Genomic DNA, 23,707 nt, shown 5'->3' with positions numbered 1-23,707 from the left:
AACACATGCCGCCACGCGTGACGAGTCGTTGTCACAGACAGCTGCCCCCGTGCCTCCACCAAGAAATCAACAGCTTTCTTGATGTTGAATTTCTTCCAAAACTGTTTGACGCGAACTTCTTGCTCCGCCAACTCTTCTTGCTTGTCGTCATTGCTCTCGCTATCGGTGTCACTCAGGTTCCGCAACTCATCTTTGGTGTTAGTTCAAGTCATTAAGGAGCCGAAACTTCTTTGCGGAGAAAGCAGCCTTAACATTACAAATTAATTCTTGATCCATGGGCTGGATTAATGACGTAGTATTGGGAGGAAGGATGACCACTTTTACATTGGGGTGACGATCCAACAGTAGGGGCGAGTGTCCTGGTGCGTTGTCAAGGAGCAACAAAATGTTGAATGGAACATTCTGTTGCTCGCAGAATTTCTTCATGTCGGGAACGAAACAGTCATCAAACCAGGAGAGGGACAGATCAGTGAACATCCGCGCCTTACATGCGGTTAGCCAGTGGACATTTAGCTTGGCCATGTCCATGTTCTTGTAGGCGTGCGGCTTGCGGGCTGTGTGGATCACCGATAACTTGAGCTTACAGGTACCAGAGGCATTGGTGGTAAACAGAACAGTGATGCGCTCCTTCTGCAATTTCCAGCCCCGACACTTGCTGGCAGACTCGACAACGAAGATCTTGGTAGGTAGCTTTTTCCAAAACAGACCGGATTCATCCATGTTGAACACCTGGTTGTCGGTGTACTGTCCTTCCTCCATAACTTCTCTTAAGAATGGAGGAAAATCACTCGCCACAACACGGTCAGCACTGGCTCCTTCACCAACAATGTTAATGTTGGTGATCTTGTTCCTCTTCTTAAACCCTTGCAGCCACCCAGAGGAAGCAGTGAAGGGTTTGGGCTCTGCAATTCCCATCTTGCGTGCCACTGTTACGTACAGTTCACGGGCGTACTCTTGAACTGACCGTGTGTCCACCGCCATGTTCCGTCTTGCCTGACGAATGAAGTAGCTCACCAGCAAATTCTCAGTCTTGAGCAGCACCTTGTTCTGACAGTACTTCACCATTGAAGCACCTGCAGACTTTGTGATGCTCATGTGTTCTTTTAACTTGGCGGCATCCTTCTTGATCGTCCTGATCGTAGATTCGTTCACGTCATGCTGACGCGCCAAATCAACTTGCCTCGTACCTTTCTCCAACTCCTGCACGATCTTGTACTTAACTTCATAGCTTAAAGCTCGTCGTATCTTCTCAGGCTTGGGGCGGCTTGGGCCAGGTAGTTCAAGGTTTTTCTGTGGTGGTGGGGGTCCAGCGGAAGCCATTGTTGCGAGATTAGCGGGGACACGAGAGAATTGTATACGCGATGACTGAGAACCATGCGACTGGCACGGGGTAGGTCAGCGACTTCTTCACTCCCGTGGCAGGGCACGTCATATTACGTTAAACCAATCACAGCTAGCGGGGGAGGGAGGTAAGGATGTGTGGCCCAATCACAGTCCGATACGTCATATGACGTCAGCGATAACGCAACAGCGACATACTGCGCAACCTTACTCGCGCCGCTTCCCTGTGTATGGTCAAGCATGGCGGGCCGCTTGAATCCAAAATGGCGTGGCGTGTCTGGACCTCCAGCTGCTCTCCGCATAAATGACCAAATTTACCGCGTAATTAAAGCATTTCAATTCTGGCAAGGCACCGCATAAATGACCAAACGCGTTAACCAAAACCGCACAAATCCAGGCTATACTGTATATTGTTTTTGTCTGTATTTTTTATAAATTTATTGACATTATGTTAATTTCAAATTTATTTGAGTTATTTAGACGTTATTTAATCATTATAGCAGAAGGATATAAAACTTGTTTAAGCTCTTCAGGATCTCAGGAACAGAAACTATTTTTCCCCATAAGTTATTGATATCAATATACAACTTCACTTTTTGAGGTCCCTCACCCCATCATATAACAGTCATTGCCTACACACCAAATAAATTTTCCCACCAGTCTCTTGAATCACTGGAACTCAGATTAGTTGGATTTCTATTTTACAAAAAGGTGGAAGACACAACTAGTACGGAAAAACACACAAGACACAAAACACAATCATTACTCACCAGACTCCATGATTACTAAGGAGACACATTCCCCAGCAGACACGCTAATGGCTTTCTTTCCTACTAAAGATGTTATAGGAGTGGGTTTCTTGATATCATTATCCAAATCTCCCATTCCTAAGCGTCCATATTCTCGACGTCCCATACAGTGTGCCGTGCCATCTTCAGTAGTAGCCAAACTGAAATTAATTAAGTAAATGTAGTGATACAATGCACCTATTTGATGATCTTTTAGTGAGCATCATAAACTTTCAACAAATATTACAAGTGCAGGAGAACCTACATGACCACCACACCCCTACCCAGATGAGTACTGCAAACAATGGGTAACTCATTATACAGTACTATACTGGACTATAGGACTTTTGCATTATAAAATAACTAAGTACTGTACATACCTATGGTGTTGTCCAACTGACATTTGCTCCCAGATTTTACCAGCAAAGTTCTTCACCAGTACTGGTTGAAACTTAAGGTTTGTGTCCTCATCACCTGAAAAAAAGATTGTAAAGCTAAAGTAAAAATAATAAACCTTAATTTAGGAATACTGTGCACTGATTACAATCATACATGTTAGTTACCTTTACGTCAGACAATTCATATTATGCTCAATAGCCAATAAAACACGTATAACTTTTTTCTCGAGTCACCCACTGAAATGTAAGTTTTCTCTCGTATGCTATACATCCCATTCTCACCCAAGAAATGCCTTGTTAATGTTTGTAAATTTTAAATTACGATTCAATGCATGTGTGTGTGCATGTGTGTGTGTGTGTGTGTAGCATTAAGATATGTATACCTACTGTTGGCTGAAGTATTTAAGATCCATTGAGTGTTTGTTGAAAGCTTCAAATGACTTATTTTTAGTGATACCTGTACTATAACTAAATGTTTGAACTCACAAGCATGAAAGAATCCACTAATTTGACACTTCCTTCAGCCTTCATAGGGTAAGGACATGTATAGTCGGCGTTGCCCGCTAGTGCGGCCATGGTCTCTTGGCCATGGAGACAGCTGCCAGCCTGGTTTGTCGGGCCTCCCCTTTCCCTATCTTCTTCTCCCCATCTGGATTTATTAACATCCTCCCACCAACAGTACAGTGCAAAGATTGAAGATCAACCCACAACTGATGTACAAAAGTGATAATTTCAACTTGAAAGGAAGAAACAACTGTAAGAGCGACAATTAGTGCTTAGCGGCCAATGTTGACCTGACACCTTGGCCTGACGCACCCTGCCCGCTGTACACTCACCACCCCTAACCCGGGATGAAAAGCCAAGAAAGACTCCAAACTACACCAGGAGAGAAATGACTCCCTACTCCACCCAGGTGAGGAACTATAAATTCCTAACTACATCACATGAGGAACAAGAACCATCTCCAACACCGTGTGAGCTGGCGGACCTACCAGGACCACGTGGTACATCTGCAGCTGTAGTGAGGTAGCGGCTTAGCAGCCAGGTACAACAGCCATCAAGACAGTGGGAAGGACTTTGTTGGCGCCAACACCAGGTCACAAGAATGTCTACAGACCAGCTCCCACAGTACCAGATTTCTATAGTTAATCTATATGTTGACTCTATGTTCCTTATATTTTTGTATTGAAAGCTTTTGTCAAATGAGTGACCCACTCCCCGATTTCACCGTATGTAACTTATCGTCTCTGTTCATTGTATATTTTCAGCCTTCGGACTGCCATGTTATCTTAATACACCGTTAATTATTATTATTATTAATTTTGCCTCCTGTAGGCTTATCAAATATCTTCTTGCAACCAGACTTATATTTCCTTGATCTAGAGAATTAAGAGTGTCTGATTGATGCATTAATTTTGTTGTCATATTCATAGTAAAGAAGTTCATAAAGCACAAATAAAACTAGCCTTGACAGATTTATAAAGCTGATGACATCACATTTTACCACCATAAACTATCGGAAATGTGATGGTCAATCCACACAGTTAAGACAAATATAAGTGATGCACTGGAAGCTCACACACCGATTAGATTATAACCGGTAATTTTAAGAAATACTTGAAAATTATTAGAAATGATACTTACAATAATATGAAAAGCACATGAGTCAGAGTAATTAACCTGTATTCCCTAGTTTGATACATTCCTGTTATGAGCTTCACCGACACACAGGGATAGAGTTCATTCTGAACAATGTTCCCATGTACCTGGCAGGTCCTACACTGTGTACCGTATATACTCTTGTGTAGTTCAAGTTTTTAAGACCAAATTTTTAGGCAAAAAATTGGGAGTCGACCTCTACATGGTTAATAGTCTTGTTAGGTTGAATCCGTGCATGATGGGAAGGGCGAGGAGCAACTTTTAGCTTCAGACATGAAAAATATTTACCACTTACTGCCAGTAAACAATGGAAACATAAAATATGTACCAATTAGTAATGAAAAGTTGTGCAGTTCCTTCAGCAGATGAAGCTCACCCACTTACAATAGGCTAAATTGCCTTACAACGTGCTTTAAGACGTCTATGTTGAAGTTCTTAGCACAGGCTAACTTATCATATCATACAGTCAACCCTCACTTTACGCAGTCCCACATTCCGCGTTTACGCGGTACCCTGCCGGAACCCAGGATGCTCACATTATGCGGTGCGTGTACCCCTTTACGTGGGTGAAGTATAATTTTTTATTTAGCTCATAAAATTCATACAAATTATCCGGCCAGAATATAATTTACATTGCTGGAATTCTTACAATTTGATGATCATTTTGAATATAAGCATCATAGATTTTGCATTAGACATATAAATTTTAGATCTAATGCAAGTATTTTGTTTACTCAGAGCAAATATGTTATCTTTTGTGCAAATGTATGAAGTGTATATTCAAAATATTCCTGGTCTTGCAAGGAATCCAGCAATGTCAATTATATTATCCTAACTTTAGTCTGAGGTATTATTTATTACTAAAAAGGTAAATATTCTGGTTTCTCCCAAACATTTATCTGGTAGGGAGGGTTGGTGGGGGGTGGGGGGGAGGGAGGGAGGGACCGACCGACCATCTGGCGCGGTTGGAAGAGGGGGGGAGGCAAGGTGGGGTACTTTGTGTTATCCAAGTTGGACCTTGGTGTGAGTTGCAGACCCAGCCAACCTGTATGTAAGTCCTCCTGTATGTGCCAGTGTGGAAGGATCCTGAGTATTTTAGCAGTATTATTATGAGGCGATTTTTAAGACAGTGAATCAGTAATAATACGGCATATGGTTGTTATGGATGTTAAGTGAACCAGATGTACTCACAGCTCATATGTAATGTTGCGTATTTCTACATGTGGTGCTATTTAATTACCAGTGTGATCTATAGCCAAGGTGCTTAATGTTGCTATAATTCACAGTACAGCTGAACAGTACAAGAGTTATTGAAAGGTGTTTGTAGTGACCACTATCCTTGTGTCACTGTTGTAGAGTATTTCCCATGAGCTGGTATGTTTTTACCGAGTGCTGCAAGTATTAATTAGAACTACCCGTACTTATTTTTCTACTAGCGAAGTCGGACTTAAAGATCTTTATATTTTGTATAAGTGTTGACGTAATGTTTACCAAGTACAGTATTGAGTTACTTTAATCTGTGATTGATGGTTCAAGATGTTCACAGTAATAATATTTGCTTTTAATAAATACTAAATAAGTGTAATTATATGTATCACCTTTCATCCCTTCTAATGATTATTTTATATGAAAATACCAAAGAGAATTCATGCACCTTAACCTCTCTGCCAGCTACCAAAGTCAACTCAGAGGTTTTAATATTGATGTTATATTCTGATTACAAATCTAGGTGGTGGCAGCATTAATAAGTACTAACTTATGAAAAGAATGTGTAATAGTGTACAAAAACTTGATTTTCTCAAATACACCCCGAACAGAATGTAAATAAATAAATTGAACTAATGATAAAATAAGGTGGAATAAATAATATTAAATAAATCAGACCCTTACAACTGTATACAGTACATAAAAAATTAAATGGGATAATAAGAAATTTTACAGCTGCACATTTCCCTATCAATCCAATCATCATTTTCATTTTATTGCCACTTCCCACGGTTGCTTGGGTTAGCCATGATTACTTGATGGCACCTCTCCATTCTGTATAGTCTCTTGCAGCCTCTACAACTACAAAACACTCATGCTGTAGTATAAAAGACATGAGATTATGTAAGTAAATGATAATAAAAATAAAAATGACCTCACCAAGTTGATTGTAATTGTTGAGTCCAAATGCATACACATCTCCAGTACCTCGTGCCCTCACAAAGGTGCCAAGTCCTCCCGCCCACACATCATCAAATAGTACTGCTTTTCGATTTTTGAATACTTTTAGGGGCTGTGGATTAAGTAAAATTTCTGAAAAAAAAAAAAAAAATAGAGCTGATAGTACAAAATGGCAGCATATCATATACAGTACAGGTTGACAACCCTTTATCCGAAATTCCGAAAACAGAAAAGCTCTAAAAACCGAAAGTTTTTTTGTGGGGCTGCTTGCTTTTTTTTTTTTTTTTTTTTACAGGGATTATTAGCCCAGCCAGGCACAGATCACTGACCCACATCAGGGCCTGGGGGGCGAAAATGTAATAGTAATAATAATTCAATAATAATAATTATTCATAGTAAATAATAATTCAATAATAATAATTATTCATAGTAAATAAAAATTTTAATAAAAATACACCAAAATAAAATAATAATGATTACAATAATAATAATAATAATAATAATAAAATATAATAATAAAATTAATAATAATAATAATAACAATAATAATGTAATAATAAAATAATAATACAGTTAAGAAATACAAGAATGAAAAATAGATCAAAAGTGAGAAACATGACCTAGACCTATGAATTATTATTATTATTATTATTATTATTATAATAATTTTTATTATATTTTCGACCCCTAGGCCCCAATGTGGGTCAATGATCTATGCCCGGGTGGGCTAATGCACATTAAAAAAAAAAAAAAAAAAAAAAAAATTAACCATTCTGAAAACCGAAAGATTCCGAAAACCGAAATGCCTCTGGCCCCAAGGATTTTGGATAAAGGATTGCCAACTTGTAGAACCTCTGTACACCCAAATTCATTTTTTTTCTTCAGACTCTGAGGTGCTCCAGACCACCAGTCTATTAACCAGAAATATTTTTTAATTAGTCTGGAAAATCCAGCATCAGTCTGCATGGTTTGTGCGTTCGTACATGCCAAGCTCTTTCAATAAACCGTTAATTATTATTATTATTATTATTATTGAATGTCTGTGTAACACCACACGTCTCGGTCTGAGTCCTGCCTTCATAAGTACCACAAACAGTGTGCTGCACCTCACTACCTGCACTCGTTTACACCAACTTTTTAAGTAGAGTACTCGAGGGTTTTAAGAAACGGATAAAATTATGTAGCAAACATATTACAAGAAATGGGTAAAATTATGCATACTGTAATACCTAGTTTAAGAAATACCAGTATGTAAAATTAAAAAAAATCCTTATTATATTTTGCAGCCTATAAGTGGACGTTTGAAGCTCAGACTTTGTGTTCAAAACTAGAGGTCGTCTTATACAAAAGGTATAAAATGTCAACTTATAAGTACGCTCCACCACTAGCATCAGAAATTCACTTTACCTTACTGGTAGGTCCCAATCACTTAATTCTCAGCACTCACAAGCAAATTTTACCGAGCTGTAGCATTATTCCAGAAGGGTAACTGTTACTAAACTCAGCTTAAGATCAGTGTTTACACAAATCATACTGACACCTTTCTAAATATTCAAATATCTTTCGGTGTTAGCTACAGCTTCTAACATACAAACGTAACTAGGGCAGTTACTTGTAGTATTTGTTGTTAAATTGTTTAAAATGCAGTTACGGTATATTCAAGTAATGCACCTGGATTTTGTAAGCATTTCCACAAATGTAGCATATACCTGTAGTTGAAAACAAGGCAGGTGCCTGGGAACAGCTGACTGGTCTGCGACAGCTGCAATACACCGGGTGGCTGCCAAGTGGCTACCCGGTGTACTACAGTATCAAGCTAAGTTCCATGGTGATTCCACATGGCCGCAATCGTGTCATTCACTGAAGGGTCAAGACCTATCCGGCGCTGCTCCAGCAGCCAACTGTAAGGTTGGCCCATACCCTGACTCCCTCTTCCCCACCAGAATATCAGCAAGTTCTCACCAGAAGTTACAATTTCATTAGGAAAGGAGTGGAACCAGTGTTGAACAGTGCTTAAGCCAGTGAAAACAATGTTAAACAGTAACAGCTGAGCGCATACCCAAGATAACATTCACAGAGTGATGTCCCAGATACAGTACCCAGTGATAAATGCCCATGACACCCAACAACAAGCAGCGAATAATTTGAATATAAATGTCATATATTTTGCACAGTGAATAATTTGAATATAAACATCATATATTTTGCACAAGATAAAAATTTTAGTACATTAGTTAAGTACTTTTTAATAATGTACAGTTTTTCAACTGTATTTTTGTGAAGATTTACATAAATTTCTTAATTTATTTTTATTCATTTACATGCACACACCATACTAAAAGATACATAAAACAAATAAATGACCTAAGTGCAAACCTGTACTGTACATGTACTAAATGATTATGGTACTAAAATTTTTATGTCTAGTGCAAATTATAGCTTGTTTTTATTCAAATTAATCACTATCTTACAAGAATCCCAGCAATGGAAATTATATTCACCCAGGTCATTTCACTGGCATTTTATAAGAGAGAAGCTTAGTCACTTAAGGACTGATAAATAAACACACATTAGACCTTCAGCTCCTACTGTCAAACATATCACCTCACCTCCTGCTCGCTCCCTCCCTCATCTGCCCAGCCAAGGTTTTAGCCTTACAGTTTTTATCTTATATAATATACAGACTAAAGTTAGAATATAATTTGCATTGCTGGAATTCTTGCAAAACAGTGAATAATTTGAATATACACGTCATATATTTTGCACAAGAGATAAAAATTAATCACCTGTATCACATTACAGTAGTGATTTAAGAGTAAGAGTGTATGTGGACGTACCGTATATACCTGTGTGTAGTTTGAGTTTTTAAGACCAAATTTTTGGGCAAAAAATTGAGGGTCGACCTCTACACAGGTAATAGTTTCGTTAGGTTGAAAAATATTTACCAGTAACTGCCAGTAAACAATCGAAACGACGCACCAACGGACCACCAACTGTGAGTGTCGGTACAGTTGCCAGGGCAGTTCTCTTGCATCATCATAGCAAGCCCAAAGTAGCCAAATGCATGGTATGGTAGCACAGGACGATGTAAAACATAAAGTATTCATTTTTAAAAGTTTACTTATAGATACATCAATTTTTGTTCATTAAATTTGAAACATCAATCTTTGTTAATTAAATTTGAAACAAAAGAAAACTACGATACCGTTTTTCTAAATATTTTCATTAAAATATTACATCACAAGTATATTTTACCTTAACTGTGCCTGAATGAATATATTCTCAGAAATAAATATGAAATGTAAAATTTTTGCTGAAATGACGTACGTATTACAGTGGAAACTGGGATAAAATCGTGACGAAAACAATGACTCACTTTCTTTCGTTGTTCAAAAGATTTTACCGTAATCGCTTTTCGAATGGTTTTCAGTTAAAAAGACTGTTGTATTACAATAATATTCTATCCTAATTCACTTGAATAAATACTACGATACCATATTTTTGAATATTTTCATTAAAATCCATCAAAATAATTTTCCTTGTCATTGTCATCAGCACCAAACAGCTCCTCCCAGTCCTCTCCTTGAACAGCATCGTCATATGGATCAACACCATCATCAGCCATAGGATCATCAATATCTTCATCCTCAATCACGCTCTCATTAGCCTCATAATCCCTCAAGTCGTCTTCTGTTCCATCAAGAGCATTCAAAATCCCACATTTCTTAAAAGATTTCACCACAATTTCTGGTCTGATTGCATCCCAGGCCTCTACAATCCATTCACATAATGTTACTAGTGATGGAGCTTGGATGTTGCCGCCCTTTGTGTATGTCTTATCGCCTTCTATCATCCAGTTGTTCCACTTAACTCTCACCGCATCTTTAAATGGTTTGTTTATGGAAACATCCAGTGGTTGGACAAGACTTGTTAATCCACCAGGAATCACAGCTGTATCAGAGTTTTCCTTCCTAATCCCAACAGTAACACTGTCAACAAGATGTGACCGAAACATATCCCACACAAGAAGACTTTTTTCTTTGCACAGTCCCCCTGGTCGAAAGTTCCAGACTTTTTTAAGCAATATTTGTATGCCGCCTTCATCCATCCATCCTTTCTCGTGCACATGGATGATTATACCTTTTGGAAAATTTTGCTTTGGAATTGTTTTCCTTTTAAATATTACCATAGGCGTCGGCTTTGTGCCGTCAGCCATACATGATAGCACAACTGTGAATCTTGATTTTTCATGTCAGTAGTTTTAACTAACACTGGTTTTTCACCAACTTTATTCAGTGTTTGACTGACTGGCATATCAAAATTCATGGGCGTTTCGTCCATGTTTCCAATACACAAAAGTCTATATGAGTTCTTCCGGTGTTTGATTATGAACCTATGAAATTCAATAACCTTGTCATCAAGTTCTTGTGGAAGACGCTGTGATATTTTCGTTCTCCGCCTCAGTACAAAATCATTTCTTTTCATAAATCTTGTGCACCAACCATGACTCGCCTTAAAATCTGAGATGCCCAATTTCCTTGCTAGTTTCAAGGCAAAGATTCGAATTGATCCTCGGGAAACACCATATCCATTCTGTCGGTTTCCACTGACATACTTTGCCACTTCAACTTCCAACTGTGGCCACTTGTTACACTTTCCTCTGTTAGCACATTTGTTTTTTGGCATAGGCGTAAGTTGTGCAGAGAGCTTTTTCCAGTCTCTAACATTTTTTCTGGAAACCTTAAATTCCTTTGCTGCTGCACAGTTGTTAGTCTGTTCTGCATATTCAATCACTCTCAGCTTGAACTTTGCTGTGAACTTGTTTCTTCTTGAATCCATGCTGAAGAGAATATGGGTCAAGCACGTTTACACTATAACAAGACACAACTTGAAATATACACGTAGGCTACTTGTGATGACATACTATGATGTGAGTCAGGTCATCTACACAGTTGCCAATTTCAAGATTTTCCGTTTAAAATTTTAAGTTACCGAGTATTTCTTTTCCCAAATCGTTTTACAATACTGTAGGTAAAACAGTTTCTATTGTGCAAACCCCACAAAACAAAATTAACAAATGGAGACACCAAAAATGTAAAAAAAAAATGCTGTCTGATTTGCAACACTGTTGGTGAGGTCAGGTGGTTCTAACGGCATCCTGCCAGTACCAGGTAATCAAATTTATAACAGTGTCTAACCTCAAGTACTGTAGTTTATCTGATGTAGGCAATATGAAGCAGAAAAGACCAGTTAAAGTGAGAAATTGGAAGAGAATAAACAAGAAAGATGTCGTTGGGCTATTTTGGGTAGGGCTGAGGGAGAGAGTACCAGCTGTTTGGTCTTTTTTGGCGGGAGAGTCACGCAAATATCCGTACTGGTATTTGTTTGGTGTCTTCTGTGTTTTTAAAAATGAATACTTGTAAATTAAAAGTACCGTAACATTGTATTATATACAAACTTGTCATATTTCTGGAAAATAAGAAGCAAGAAAATAAGAATATACCGGTAAACACAATTTCAACGTACGATAAAATTAAAGGCTGCTTAAGAAGGGCCGATGCAAAAACAAAGCCTCCGCGACCAGGGCTCTGCCGTATCAGCTAGACGGTACACGTGTTTTTCGAATAGTTTTCAGTTAAAAAACTGTTGCATCACAAGTGAATTAGGATAGAATATTATTGTAATACAACAGTTTTTTAACTGAAAACCATTCGAAAAGCGATTACGATAACATCTTTTGAATGAAAGAAAGCGAAAGTCATTGTTTTTGTCACGATTTTATCCCACTTTCCACTGTAATATGTACAGTACGTCATTTCAGCAAAAATATTACATTTCCATATTCTCAGAAAAAAATAGTAGTTTTGCTGAAACGTGATGTATTTCAATGTAAAATAGGATAAACTACGTGACGAAAACAAAAGACTTTACCTAACCTTCCGATGTTCAAGAGATGTTATTCGTTTTTTGAATAGTTTTCGGTTAAAATACTATTATATTAGTGATATTCTATTCATACTGTGCTTGATATAATATATTCACGGAAATGTAATATTTTGCTGAAATGACGTATGTATTACAGTGGAAAGTGGGATAAAATCGTGACGAAAACAATGACTTGGTTTCTTTCGTTCAAAAGATGTTACCGTAATCGCTTTTCGAATGGTTTTCAGTTAAAAAACTGTTGTATTACAATAATATTCCCTCCTAATTGACTTAAATAAATACTTGAATGGAAATATACAATATTTTTGTTGAAACTACCTGCGTTTCAGTGTAAAGTGTCATAATAATAAATGGCAAACAATTTGCCTTCGGCACTCGGTGTTTAAGGCACGGAGAACCTCAGTTTATAGGACGTAGTGTGTTTTTACAGAAGGTTTTGTTATTCCATTACCTTCAAAAACTTGGGTCGACCTATAAACCAGGAATATCATAAATTAACGAATTCTTGGTCAAAAAATCAGGGTCGACCTATAAACGAGGTAGAATTATAGACAAGTATATACGGTACTGGAATCCATAAATAGTTATAATTAAGTTAGAATCTTCATTTCTTTACTATAATAATCCAGAATAGCTTATCTAAAAGTTTGGCTGAATAAATATTTTTAAAATAAAAAATCGATAGGACTGCTATTTTTTACTCCCATGGAGCTGTGTGGGATTAGTGGGTCTTGTGTAACTGACCTGACCTGATGCAATGTCAGGTGGAGGTAGGGTGGGGGATTAGTGGTCTCACATTACTGACCTGATGGAATGTCAAGTTACCCTTTCTTGGGTGGAGGATTAGTGGGTCACAGTGTCATGGTCACACTGATATGGCTGGTCTGTTTGAAACCTGATGATTCATATTATGCTCCACGCTCTCAAAACATGTGGATAACTGGCGAGTTATTCCTAGGAAGAAACGCGTTTTCCCTAGCTTAGGTGCCGTCCATTTTCTCTGACTTCCTGACACCAACCTCTATAAAGTAAATTTGAATGTGAACGAGAACACCTCTGTTTTGCATCAACTTAGATATGTCTGATTACAGATAAAGCATTCAAGATCCTTTGAGAGTGATGTTGAAAGCTTCAACTGTCTTTAGTGTTAGTAACACTTGTCAAGTGGGTGAGTGTCGAGTCTGCCAGTACGAATGGCATATCCTTATATCATCCTTTGGGATAGCCATGAGTTTCCAATTGCTACTGAAGTTAGATTTTTTTATGCCCAAACATCAGAGAATCTGATATTTATAGTTTGATTATTGCCAGTTGTCTATTTAAGAAAGTCATTAATCACCTGAAAAGAACATGTCACACTCATATCTCCAAGATCTCAACGTATACCCATAGAGTGTCCTTGTCTAGAAATCCCGCTGATGTTGTGAGAATGAGGTTAACAGCATGTGTACTTGAAGCCCCATTTCACTTTTTCCTGGCAACCTCAATCGCTGATTAGATTATAAAAATAGACATAAGAAATTCACCTGACCCATGACACTGATTTTCATAGTTGAATGTACAGCGACCGAGTTGAATCAAATTTGTCGTTTGTGAGATTAGCCCTTCTGGCATGCCTGCACAGGCCTAAGTTGCCAGATGCCCATATATAAACGAATGCACGAGGATGACTCACACGCTCGTGACTCTTCCTCAACGCATCTCCAGGCACAGAGTGGGTGTTTGCTGCATACCAGCTGGCTGTCGTGAAGGATGTCGTTAATTCGGCACGATGGAATTGAGCGAGTCTCACACCCTGGGAACTAAGCCCGCGGAAAGAACTCCCTCTCAGTGTGTCGGACTGCAACCGACTTAACAACGCTCTTCGTTTGTTGGTGTGACACCAGTGTGACACCCTGGTGTATTCCACACAGTTACAATATAAGGGCCAAAGTATTATTGTTGTACCTGATTGGGGATAACTAGCAGAAATATAGTTATTCCATGTTGAGTATTGAACCCCTAAATATTGATGTTACCAGTAATAACACTTGTCATGTGAGCTGTGAGTCCATCATTCATATATACTACCAACTGAGTTTTAGTGAAGGTGCCATATGTAAGCTTGTCATGTGGGGTGTTCTTTTAAAAGTACAACCAGTAATGATGTAAGAAGCGAGAGTATCTAATTGGAATTGCAGATGAGCTAAGCCAAGGAGTTGATCCTTGAAGTTGTATGTTAATGGTATCTTTAACCAAATTTAATTTCATATTAATAAACCATTTTTAGAGCATGTTAGGGGTATCATTTTCCCTCAGTATCTACCTTTATTCTTGTCCAATAGCTTGATACCAGAATTACAGAACCCATGTGCCCAAACCCTCGCCATGCTACCAAAGGTCAGAGGTTATGGAGTAACTATAGGAAATGAAATAACTACAGAACTAATGGAGAAAATGAATGAAGTCAGAAATTAAGAGAAAAACAGTTGTTAGAGTTTAAAAGTTAACCACAATGGGGTAAAAAAACGTAAGAAAAGAAAACACGAAAAAGAAAACCCCCGCCTTTATATCATGACCTGAAGATGTCTTGAATAAACACGAAACCTAAAGTATTTTCAGAGAGACCACACAGATATAAGTATAAATGAGCAAAGTTGTATCCCTTCAACATTACGTTACATAACATTTTAAAATATGGAGTGAGACAGCAGAAAGGTGTGGGTGATTAGAGAGATGGAGTGGAAATGAGTGTTGCCAAGAGCTCCTCAACAGCTGATATTTAACTCACAACCATGCAGTCACACACACACAGAAGTGCCATACAATAAGACCTTCACTCCTTATGCTTGCTGTCTTAATTCCATTGCTGAGGGTGTGTGAGTGGTGTTGGAATGTGTGTGTGTTTGTGTGTGAGTTGGGGTGTGTGTGGGTGGTGTGTTTGTGTGTGATGTAAAGGTGTATGTGTGGGTGGTGTTAGTGTGTGTTGACTGAAGCGAACCTTTTTGGGGGGTTGGGTTGCATGGTCAGCCTCCCCCTTCCTCACTCAAGCATGGCTAATTGTGATAGGGAGATGAATTTGATACCATATGATACATAATTAAATTCTCTATGAAACGTTTCCAATAAGATATCCTGAACCCTTTCTCCGCATGTCACGCACTTGCCATTTTATTCTGGCTACCCCCAGACGATTTTATTCAGCTTAGGGTAACCTCCCGCTGTGAAAGGGTTAAACAAAATATTTCTATATGATACAGTGATGGGAATTCCATTCTTTTATTAAAAAACGTAAGAAATGTTGATACCGGAGTCAGTAAAATCAGTTCTTATTTCATTACACTATTTTTTATCAAAATACTCCTTAATACTTTATCTTAAAGTTGGGTAAAAAAAAAAGAAAAAAGAAAGGCTCTATATGATAAAGGAATAAATAGAGCTGTATTACTTTTATCCTCTTCACCACTGATCGTCTCATTAGTTGCTTGGGCGATCGGTCACGTCTCTGTTACGCACTGTTGGCAAGTGTTCATGTGTACTGTATATATTGTACTCCAGCAGATCCTGTCATCTTAGCAGACACTTCACTCAACTGACTGTAATACATAACTTATCATGTCTTAACACTTGTGATGAAGGTTGGGTGCACTAGACATAAAAAATTTAGTAATCATTCAGTACATCTGAGTACAGTACAGTAAGTCCTCGCTTAACGTCATCCTGCTGAACGTTGTTTCAGTACTGTCGCTGAACTTTAGAAACTAAAAATTCGTTGAAAATCACATGCCATTCAAGAAAATGGCATGTGATTTTCAAAAAATTTGTAGACCTAAGTCAAAGCAAAAAATAAACTTATTTCCTATCATACTGAAGGACACCATGGATTCTCTAAACCATATAAATTTCAAGACAGTGGAGCAAATAATAATGAAGGGGTGAAAAGGGGCCAAAAATGAAGGGGGCAGAGGAGGGTGTTTGGGGGCTAGAATTGACCTAATGTCCCTAATTAGTGACAGGAATATCAAAGCATTCGGCCAATATTTAAGGCCCCTTGTATCTCAACCAGACGCTTCCCTTAAGTGCTTTTGCTCTAAAACTGTACTCTAACCATTCGAAATGGCTTCCAAGCACGCATCAAGTGCTACTGATGCTAGTGTAGTGAAGAGGCAACGTAAGACCATTACCCTTGCTACGAAAATGAATATATTAACCCGATTTGAAAAAGGGGAACGTGCTGTGGACATAGCCGCTGCGCTTGGTCTACCCCACAATGGTGCGTACTATTCGGACCAACGCTGACAAGATTAAGGTTAGTGCTGGAAGTGGTTCTTCTCTAAGTGCTACTAAGACGACTCGTACGAGAAGCATTGTGATAGAGAAGGTGGAAATGATGTTGGCAATGTGGATGGAGGACCAGAATCAACACAATGCCCCTGTGAGCCTTATGGTTATCCAGCAGAAGGCCAGATCCTTGTTTGACGACATGAAGGATACAGAGGGTGAAGGATTGAAGGAAGAGACCTTTATGGCCAACCGAGGCTGGTTTCAACGATTTAAGCGTCGGTATAACTTCCACAACATAAAGATGACTGTCAGATATGGTTGCTGCAGAGACATTCCCGCCAACAATGGAGGAGCAAGCAGCGGTGGAGGAACCCCATTCAGAGCAGGAGGAGGAAGCAGCCGCAGAGTCTCAAAAGACTCACTACCCTCCTCCTTCGCTCCACTACCCATCACACACTCGCTCTACCACCCCCGCCCATCGGTGAGTACCAATACAAACTTAGTACTGTATCTATACTGTATACTATTTTCTATAGATATGGCAATGATTTTCTGTATATGCAACTTTTTTCATAGGGCAAAGAGAGGCTGGGGAATTTAACTCCCATATTTTATCTATTTCTTATGGGGAAAATTGATCCGCTTAACGTTGTTTCGCATAAAGTCGCAAACCCTGTACAGGTTTGTCCATAGGATAATTATTTCTTTTTCTTTTTTCACAATATGTATTTAGGATGGTGTGTGCATGTAAGTTAGTAAAAATAAATGAAGAAAGTTACGTAATATGAGTTGAGAAACTTCTCCTAATTGTACCTAAAGGGCTAAACTTTTATCTCTTGTGCAAAATATATGATGTCTATATTCAAATTATTCGCTGTCTTGCAAGGATTCCAGCAATGCTAGTTATATTCTGCTGAGACACAACTGACGCCTCACACCTGCCTGGGTCGAGCTTTGGCCGAATTAGGTAATGTTCGGCATCACTTTGGGTATGTCACATTTTTAATAAATTTGTTTCTGATTATTTGTGAGAGTAATTTTCCCATTATTATTTATTTGTGTGTGTCTGTCTACACACACACACACATATATATACAATACAGGTAAAAGAAATAATTGTCCTAAGGGCAACTACATAAAGGGAATATACTGTACAGTCGACCCTCGTTAAAACGGACTAATAGGGGGGGAAGGGTGTCCGTTTTAGCCGATTGTCCGAATTAACCGATTTAGGGGTTAATATTGCATTATACAGCTGTGTGTATGTTCATTTGAGTGCCCCGTCATAGGAGTCCGTTTTCTCTCACTTCAGCACTCCTGAGTCATCCGTTTTCTCTTTATCTTAGAGTGCACCAGAGACTGTTACATCTTAGTAGTGACACAGAATTTGATATTGCAACTGGGGTTGCAATTGTTGAGGCAACTTAGGTATGTCTGATTACAGTTGGAATATTCAAGATCCATTGTGAGTGATGTTTAAAGCTTCAACTGTCTTTATGGTTGGTAAAACTTGTCAAGTCTGTCAGTCTGAATGGCATGTGTGAGGCCTTGTGTTTGTACAACCGCTAAATATATAAATATATAATGTTATGGTAATTATCAGAAACACATAGGCATAACGAGGTTTATTACAAAGTGATGAAAAGGATACTGTACAGTGGCTAGTCCACAAAACATGTAGCTATGTCTCTTTATTTGAGTGCCCCGTCATAGGAGTTCGTTTTCTCTCACTTCAGCACTCCTGAGTCGTCCATTTTCTCTTAATCTTAGAGTGCACCAGGGACTTTGTTATTTCTTAATAGTGACACAGAATTTGAAATTGCAACCCCAATTGCAACTGGGACAATCCCAGAACCAGAAATTTGATATGGACAGTTCAGATTTCGTCCGATTTATCCGAAATCCGGATTAAAGGGGTCCGAATTAACGAGGGTCGACTGTACATTTCTTTGTACACAAGTAAAAATGTACCACCTCCTCCCACCAGCCAGCAAATGTTATTCGCGGATTTGGCGATTCGCGGTCATTTTGAGAACCTAACCCCCGCGAATTTGGGGGACACCCCCCTATATATGCAAATGGCGACTGTGTTAAACTTGCATTTGGTTTTTATTTACTGGTTTGGCAATACAGTATTTTTTGTTGTAAATTATTTGTTGGTATTATTCTTATTTATTCCTCACATTTACTGGTAGTGTATATATTAAGAAAACTATGACTACAGGAGGAAAATCCACATAAAAGTTTCTTAAATACTCCCTGCCATTTATTTAACCAAACTTTTAGGACCATTTTGGTAAAAATGGTGTACAGTGAGTTCTGCTATAATGCGTGTTTTGACAACGTGAATTGGCTCTAACGCGAATGATGAATAGAGGAACAATATTTGTAAAATGCGAACGCGTTTGCTCTAACGTCGATTCCACTTGAACGGTTGTTATGGCTTGGCTTGGCGCAGGGTTATGCAGTGTTTACAGTTCACGTTCGACATCACATGTTCAATTGAGTTGTGTGTTTTGTTTGTGAAGAATTGCAGAAATAATTTATGTAATATTTATGTATACAGTAAACGACTCACAAGGTCCTACCACTAATTATTTCATACTGAAACTTACGTTTGGGAAGCTGGATTAAAATGAAGATTACCGGTATATTAAAATAATAAAAATGTACTATAAACCTGTCTAACATACCGTAAAAGAACAATATACCCAGGTAATAAACACAGCTGCTATCATCACCCCCCCCCCCATTTGCCAGTGACAAGAAAGGGAAAGTGACCTTGTGGTTTTTGAGAATAAATCTGCAACACAGCTACAATAAAAAACATTCGTTACTATCATCCATGATTATGTGATTTTCTGTCAAATCTAACACATCAAAGCATAGGAAATACAAAATAAAACAAAACTGAGCAAAAATCATGAGAGAGAAAGAGAGAAGTGGAAGAGAAAGAAGAGGAAAAAAGATCAACATAGCAGAGATGAAGAGAGAAAAGGAAAGAAGAAAGGAGCAAAGGAAAGAAAAAGAGAAAAGGAAAGAAAGAGAGAGAAAAGGAAAGAGAGAAAGGAAAAGAAGAAAAAAGGAAAAGGAGAAGAAAAGAGAAAAGGAGAGAGAGATGGGAGGAAGTGACATTACTCAGGACAAGCAACTAAATTGAGTACACTTAAAAAAACCAGACTTCATACTGAAGGGCCTTTACCTATGCCTTTCCGGTTTCTAGAATCTCTGTTGGCAAAAGCTTCAGCAATCCTGCCCAACTGTCCAGCCTCTCCACAGCCACAGGTGAACACACGACCATCATGTGCCAGCAGTACCAAGTGGTTGTTGCCAGAACTGACCTTTATAATAGGAACACCCTCTAGAAGCTGTCTTGGTGTTTTCTGTATACTCCCTTTATCTAATAATCCCAGAGCTCCATTGTTATCCTGAAATAATATACAGTACATAATTTATGTAATGCAAAATCATTTTGCAATTTTAAGGACTATTAGAATTTTTTTTTAGCTGAAGTTGATATCAAAATTAATTACTGACTACATATCAGAGGTCTTATTTATTCAAAAGAATGAACCAATGAAATATTTGTCAAGAGGAGACTGTCCTTATGGTGTCTTTCTCCAACACAATCCACAAGTTTGGGCTACATTAACATCAAGATTTCTTCAATTTTCCAACCACCCGTGTGCATTATTTTTCGCGGGTATTTCATTAAGCATTAACAAATTATGTATTTATTGGATATAAACTATAGTGGTGTGAAATATGTTAGTAACCAGAATATTTAAAACCACCAGACAGAATGAAAACAAATCCTACCCTCAGTCTAGTTTAGAAGGGAACAACTTTCACATTAAAGAACATACAAAATCTTTCTTGAACTATTGGTAGCTACTAAGAAGATTTAAGCAACAGGGATTAAAATAATACAGTAAAAAGTTATTTAAACCTGCATGGCCACCCAGCTGATACACAAAGAAACAACAAAATTATGCGATAATCAATATTAGAATAATAATGATGCTCAAATTTCAATAATGGTGACAAGATACAACACTGATGAATGATAAGACATAGGGATAGCTATTACTAACATTGCAGAAAATGGAGCCACAATAGAAATGTCATGATAACTGTCATAAAAGATACCAAGAAGGACTGTACTGTACATACTCTGAAGCATCCCCAAGCAAACACCCGGCCATCTTCAAGGAGGGCTGCTGTGTGACAATCACCGGCCGAAATTTGAACAACCTTCCCATCAATGTCTACTGAGCCACTAGTGAAGTTAGCTTCATCATTGGGTGTCTGGCGACCTAAACCACCCTCATCATTGCAGCCCCATGTGTGGACCTGAAAATGCAATTACAGTAGCCATTAAATTTCCACCTATAACATTTTTCTAGATAACATACACAGAGTTATAAGGTAATTAAATAAATGTATTTGAGTACTGTACTCAAGTAAAATTTTTGGGGTACACTCTTTACTTTTTCAAAAGTACTGTACTATAATTTTTTATTACAGTAGGGTTGGGATATATCTCAACTTTATATAAAGAATTTTTTATATCATGGCTACCAAAATTATCAAAATTTTTCTATACAGTCAACCCTCACTTTACGCGGTTAATATAACCCATAGGGTACCGCGGAAAGTGAGAAACGCGTAAAGTGAATAACATAACATATGGGATTAAATGAAATAGTGACCAGCTGACCCCCAAACTCCACTTTTTCCAACACAATACCTATGTTCTAGTAAAAATAACATCTTAATTTTATGATGGTACATGCACACAATTAATACTTAAGAGAAATAGAGAAATACAGTCGCCAAGTTAATGTCCATTCAAATAATGGACTCAACTCCCTCCCCCTCTTCTCACACTACACTCGCTGGCTCTTCCCTCTCTGAGAAATTTTGGGGGGAAAACCAGGTATAGTAATAAATAATACCCTGTATATTTAAGCCTCTTTCTGTCCATGTAGTCCAGTTGCCTCTGAAGATGTCTTGACTAAAGACGAAAGCTAAGATTGTTTCCATTTTCCCGTGTGATTTTATCAAGATTTATCTTATCCACGTTTTCATTGTGGATTTACTATATATATATATATATATATATATATATATATATATATATATATATATATATATATATATACACACACACACACACACACACACACACACACACACACACACACACACAGTATTACCCCGCTTTACGCGGTTTCACTTTGTACGATTTCTCATTTATGCAGTGCCTCGCCAGAACCGAACTTTCACTTTCCGCGGTGCATCTACTCATATACGCGGGAAACGGCGCGGGCAGGATGCGCACAAGGTCGCCCAGTCATCAAAACATTACCGAGTTCTTCACCGCCACCCACCACAGCCGGCCTAAGTTAGTGATAGTGATAGTGAGGATATGGACTTTGAGGGGTTTGACAAAGAGGCCCTGCAAGCCTATGTGGTGGATAGTGATACAATTGATACAAATGATACAGGTGAAGGCCAATAATCTGCCCTCTGCCTCGGAACCAACCCCCCATCCCTGTGTGCCCAGCCATCTTTTCTACTAATGTAAGTGTTAAAAAAACTAATATTATTGATATTTCTCTTAATTATTAATTGTGTGTGCATACCATCATAAAGTTAAGATAATATTTTTACTACAACATAGTTGTGTGTCGTCAAAAAGTGGAGTTTGGGGGTCGGGCCAGTCTCTATTGGAATTAATCCCATATGTTCTGTTGTTCCATTTACGCGGATTTCACTTTCCGCGGTACCCTGTGGGTTCAATTGACCGCGTAAATCGGGGTACTACTGTAATTAGAAAATTATGGGGGCCCCATGTGCATTCAGCTGACTACATTAAAGGTAAGTGCTCAGTCACACTGTATCCATTCCTCATTATTCATTACTTTTACTGTACTGTATCCATTCCTCATTATTTTTTACATTTAGTGTACTGTATTTCATTGTAGATTTATTTTTTATCTATGTCGGACTTACGACCATTCGGACTTACGACCTGGATTTGGGTCCCTAACTCCGTCGTAAGTCGGGGTCTAGCTGTATATATATACACACACACTCTCATTTTTAGTCCATATAACACGCAGACTTTGAACATATAATCAACGACCTCACCAGCCAGGATCCGAACCCACGACCAACTGGGTGGGACTAGGGAACGCTACCGACCAACCCAGAAGGACACTAAAAGCCGCCCTAGACTCTGTTATATTTTACACAAAGCCTGTTCATCGAGCTGATGGCGCCGTGAACCTCATTGGGAACTGCCTGTGCCTCGTATGTGGTGTCAGTAGCATTTTACCGAATCCAGCTGGTATGAAACACGAGGTACCATATATATACTTCATTTCTAGTCCATACAACACGCGGACTTTGAACATATAATCAACGCCCTCACCAGCCAGGATTCGAACCCTCGACCCAAATCCGGGTCATAAGTCGAAATGGTCGGAAGTTGAAAATGCTTAAATAATACAGTGGGGTATGCTATAACGAATCTAATTGGTTCTAGAACCTCGTTCGTTATAGCATTCGTTCGTTATAGGATTAATCCGTTCCAGGCCCCCAAATACAACCACTTAACACTGAAAAAATTCTGTGGAAAATGTAAAAAATATGGTACTTTATCTTACCTTAGTGTTGTTCAGCATGCAGGACAGGAGGCAGAGGGGGAGGGGGGAGGAGAGAATTATGGAGAAGAGGTGGAAGGAGAGGAGTCATCCTTCCTAGCCCTCTTTGGTGACTGTCTCACAGGCACTTTGTCTGTAGGGTCTTTTGTTACCTTTGTAATGAAGGAATCCAGGGTTGGCTGCTTCAACCTTGATTTCAGGACCTTCCAAAAGTAGTTCATAACATTGTCATTAAACACACTGATGGCCTTTTGCACAGAACCAACATCAGGATGATAATCCTCTGCAAGTTTGGACAGTTTGCTCCAGCAAAAGAACGCATCCTTGAGATCTTTGGCTGGAATGATGCGGCTTTCCTCCTTGTCCTCCTCCTCCCCTGACTCCTCAGAAGTTAAGCTCCGCTTTAGTGTCTCGTTTGTTCTTTGTGAAGCTCAAGCAGCTCCTCAGTGGACAGTTCCTTACTGTGCTCTTCCAC

General features: G+C 38.6%; 1 protein-coding gene across 3 annotated transcripts in view; it reads right to left on the bottom strand.

Annotated features, from left to right (window-relative positions):
• LOC121869947 (regulator of chromosome condensation-like) overlaps positions 1–23,707 on the bottom strand; it is a 77,586-nt gene that overhangs the window by 17,144 nt on the left and 36,735 nt on the right. For all 3 annotated transcript variants that reach the window (XM_042371539.1, XM_042371538.1, XM_042371540.1), the window contains exons 4-8: positions 20,735–20,914; positions 19,764–19,989; positions 6,332–6,484; positions 2,510–2,603; positions 2,112–2,290 (exon numbers count right to left, since the gene is read on the bottom strand). In XM_042371539.1, coding sequence (XP_042227473.1) covers positions 2,112–2,290; positions 2,510–2,603; positions 6,332–6,484; positions 19,764–19,989; positions 20,735–20,914 — 832 coding nt within the window. The remainder of the gene's footprint in view (positions 1–2,111; positions 2,291–2,509; positions 2,604–6,331; positions 6,485–19,763; positions 19,990–20,734; positions 20,915–23,707) is intronic.

Source organism: Homarus americanus, unplaced genomic scaffold, assembly GCF_018991925.1.
Source record: "Homarus americanus isolate GMGI-L3 unplaced genomic scaffold, GMGI_Hamer_2.0 scaffold14467, whole genome shotgun sequence".
Classification (NCBI taxonomy): domain Eukaryota; kingdom Metazoa; phylum Arthropoda; class Malacostraca; order Decapoda; family Nephropidae; genus Homarus; species Homarus americanus.
This window is presented reverse-complemented; position numbering and strand designations above follow the sequence as displayed.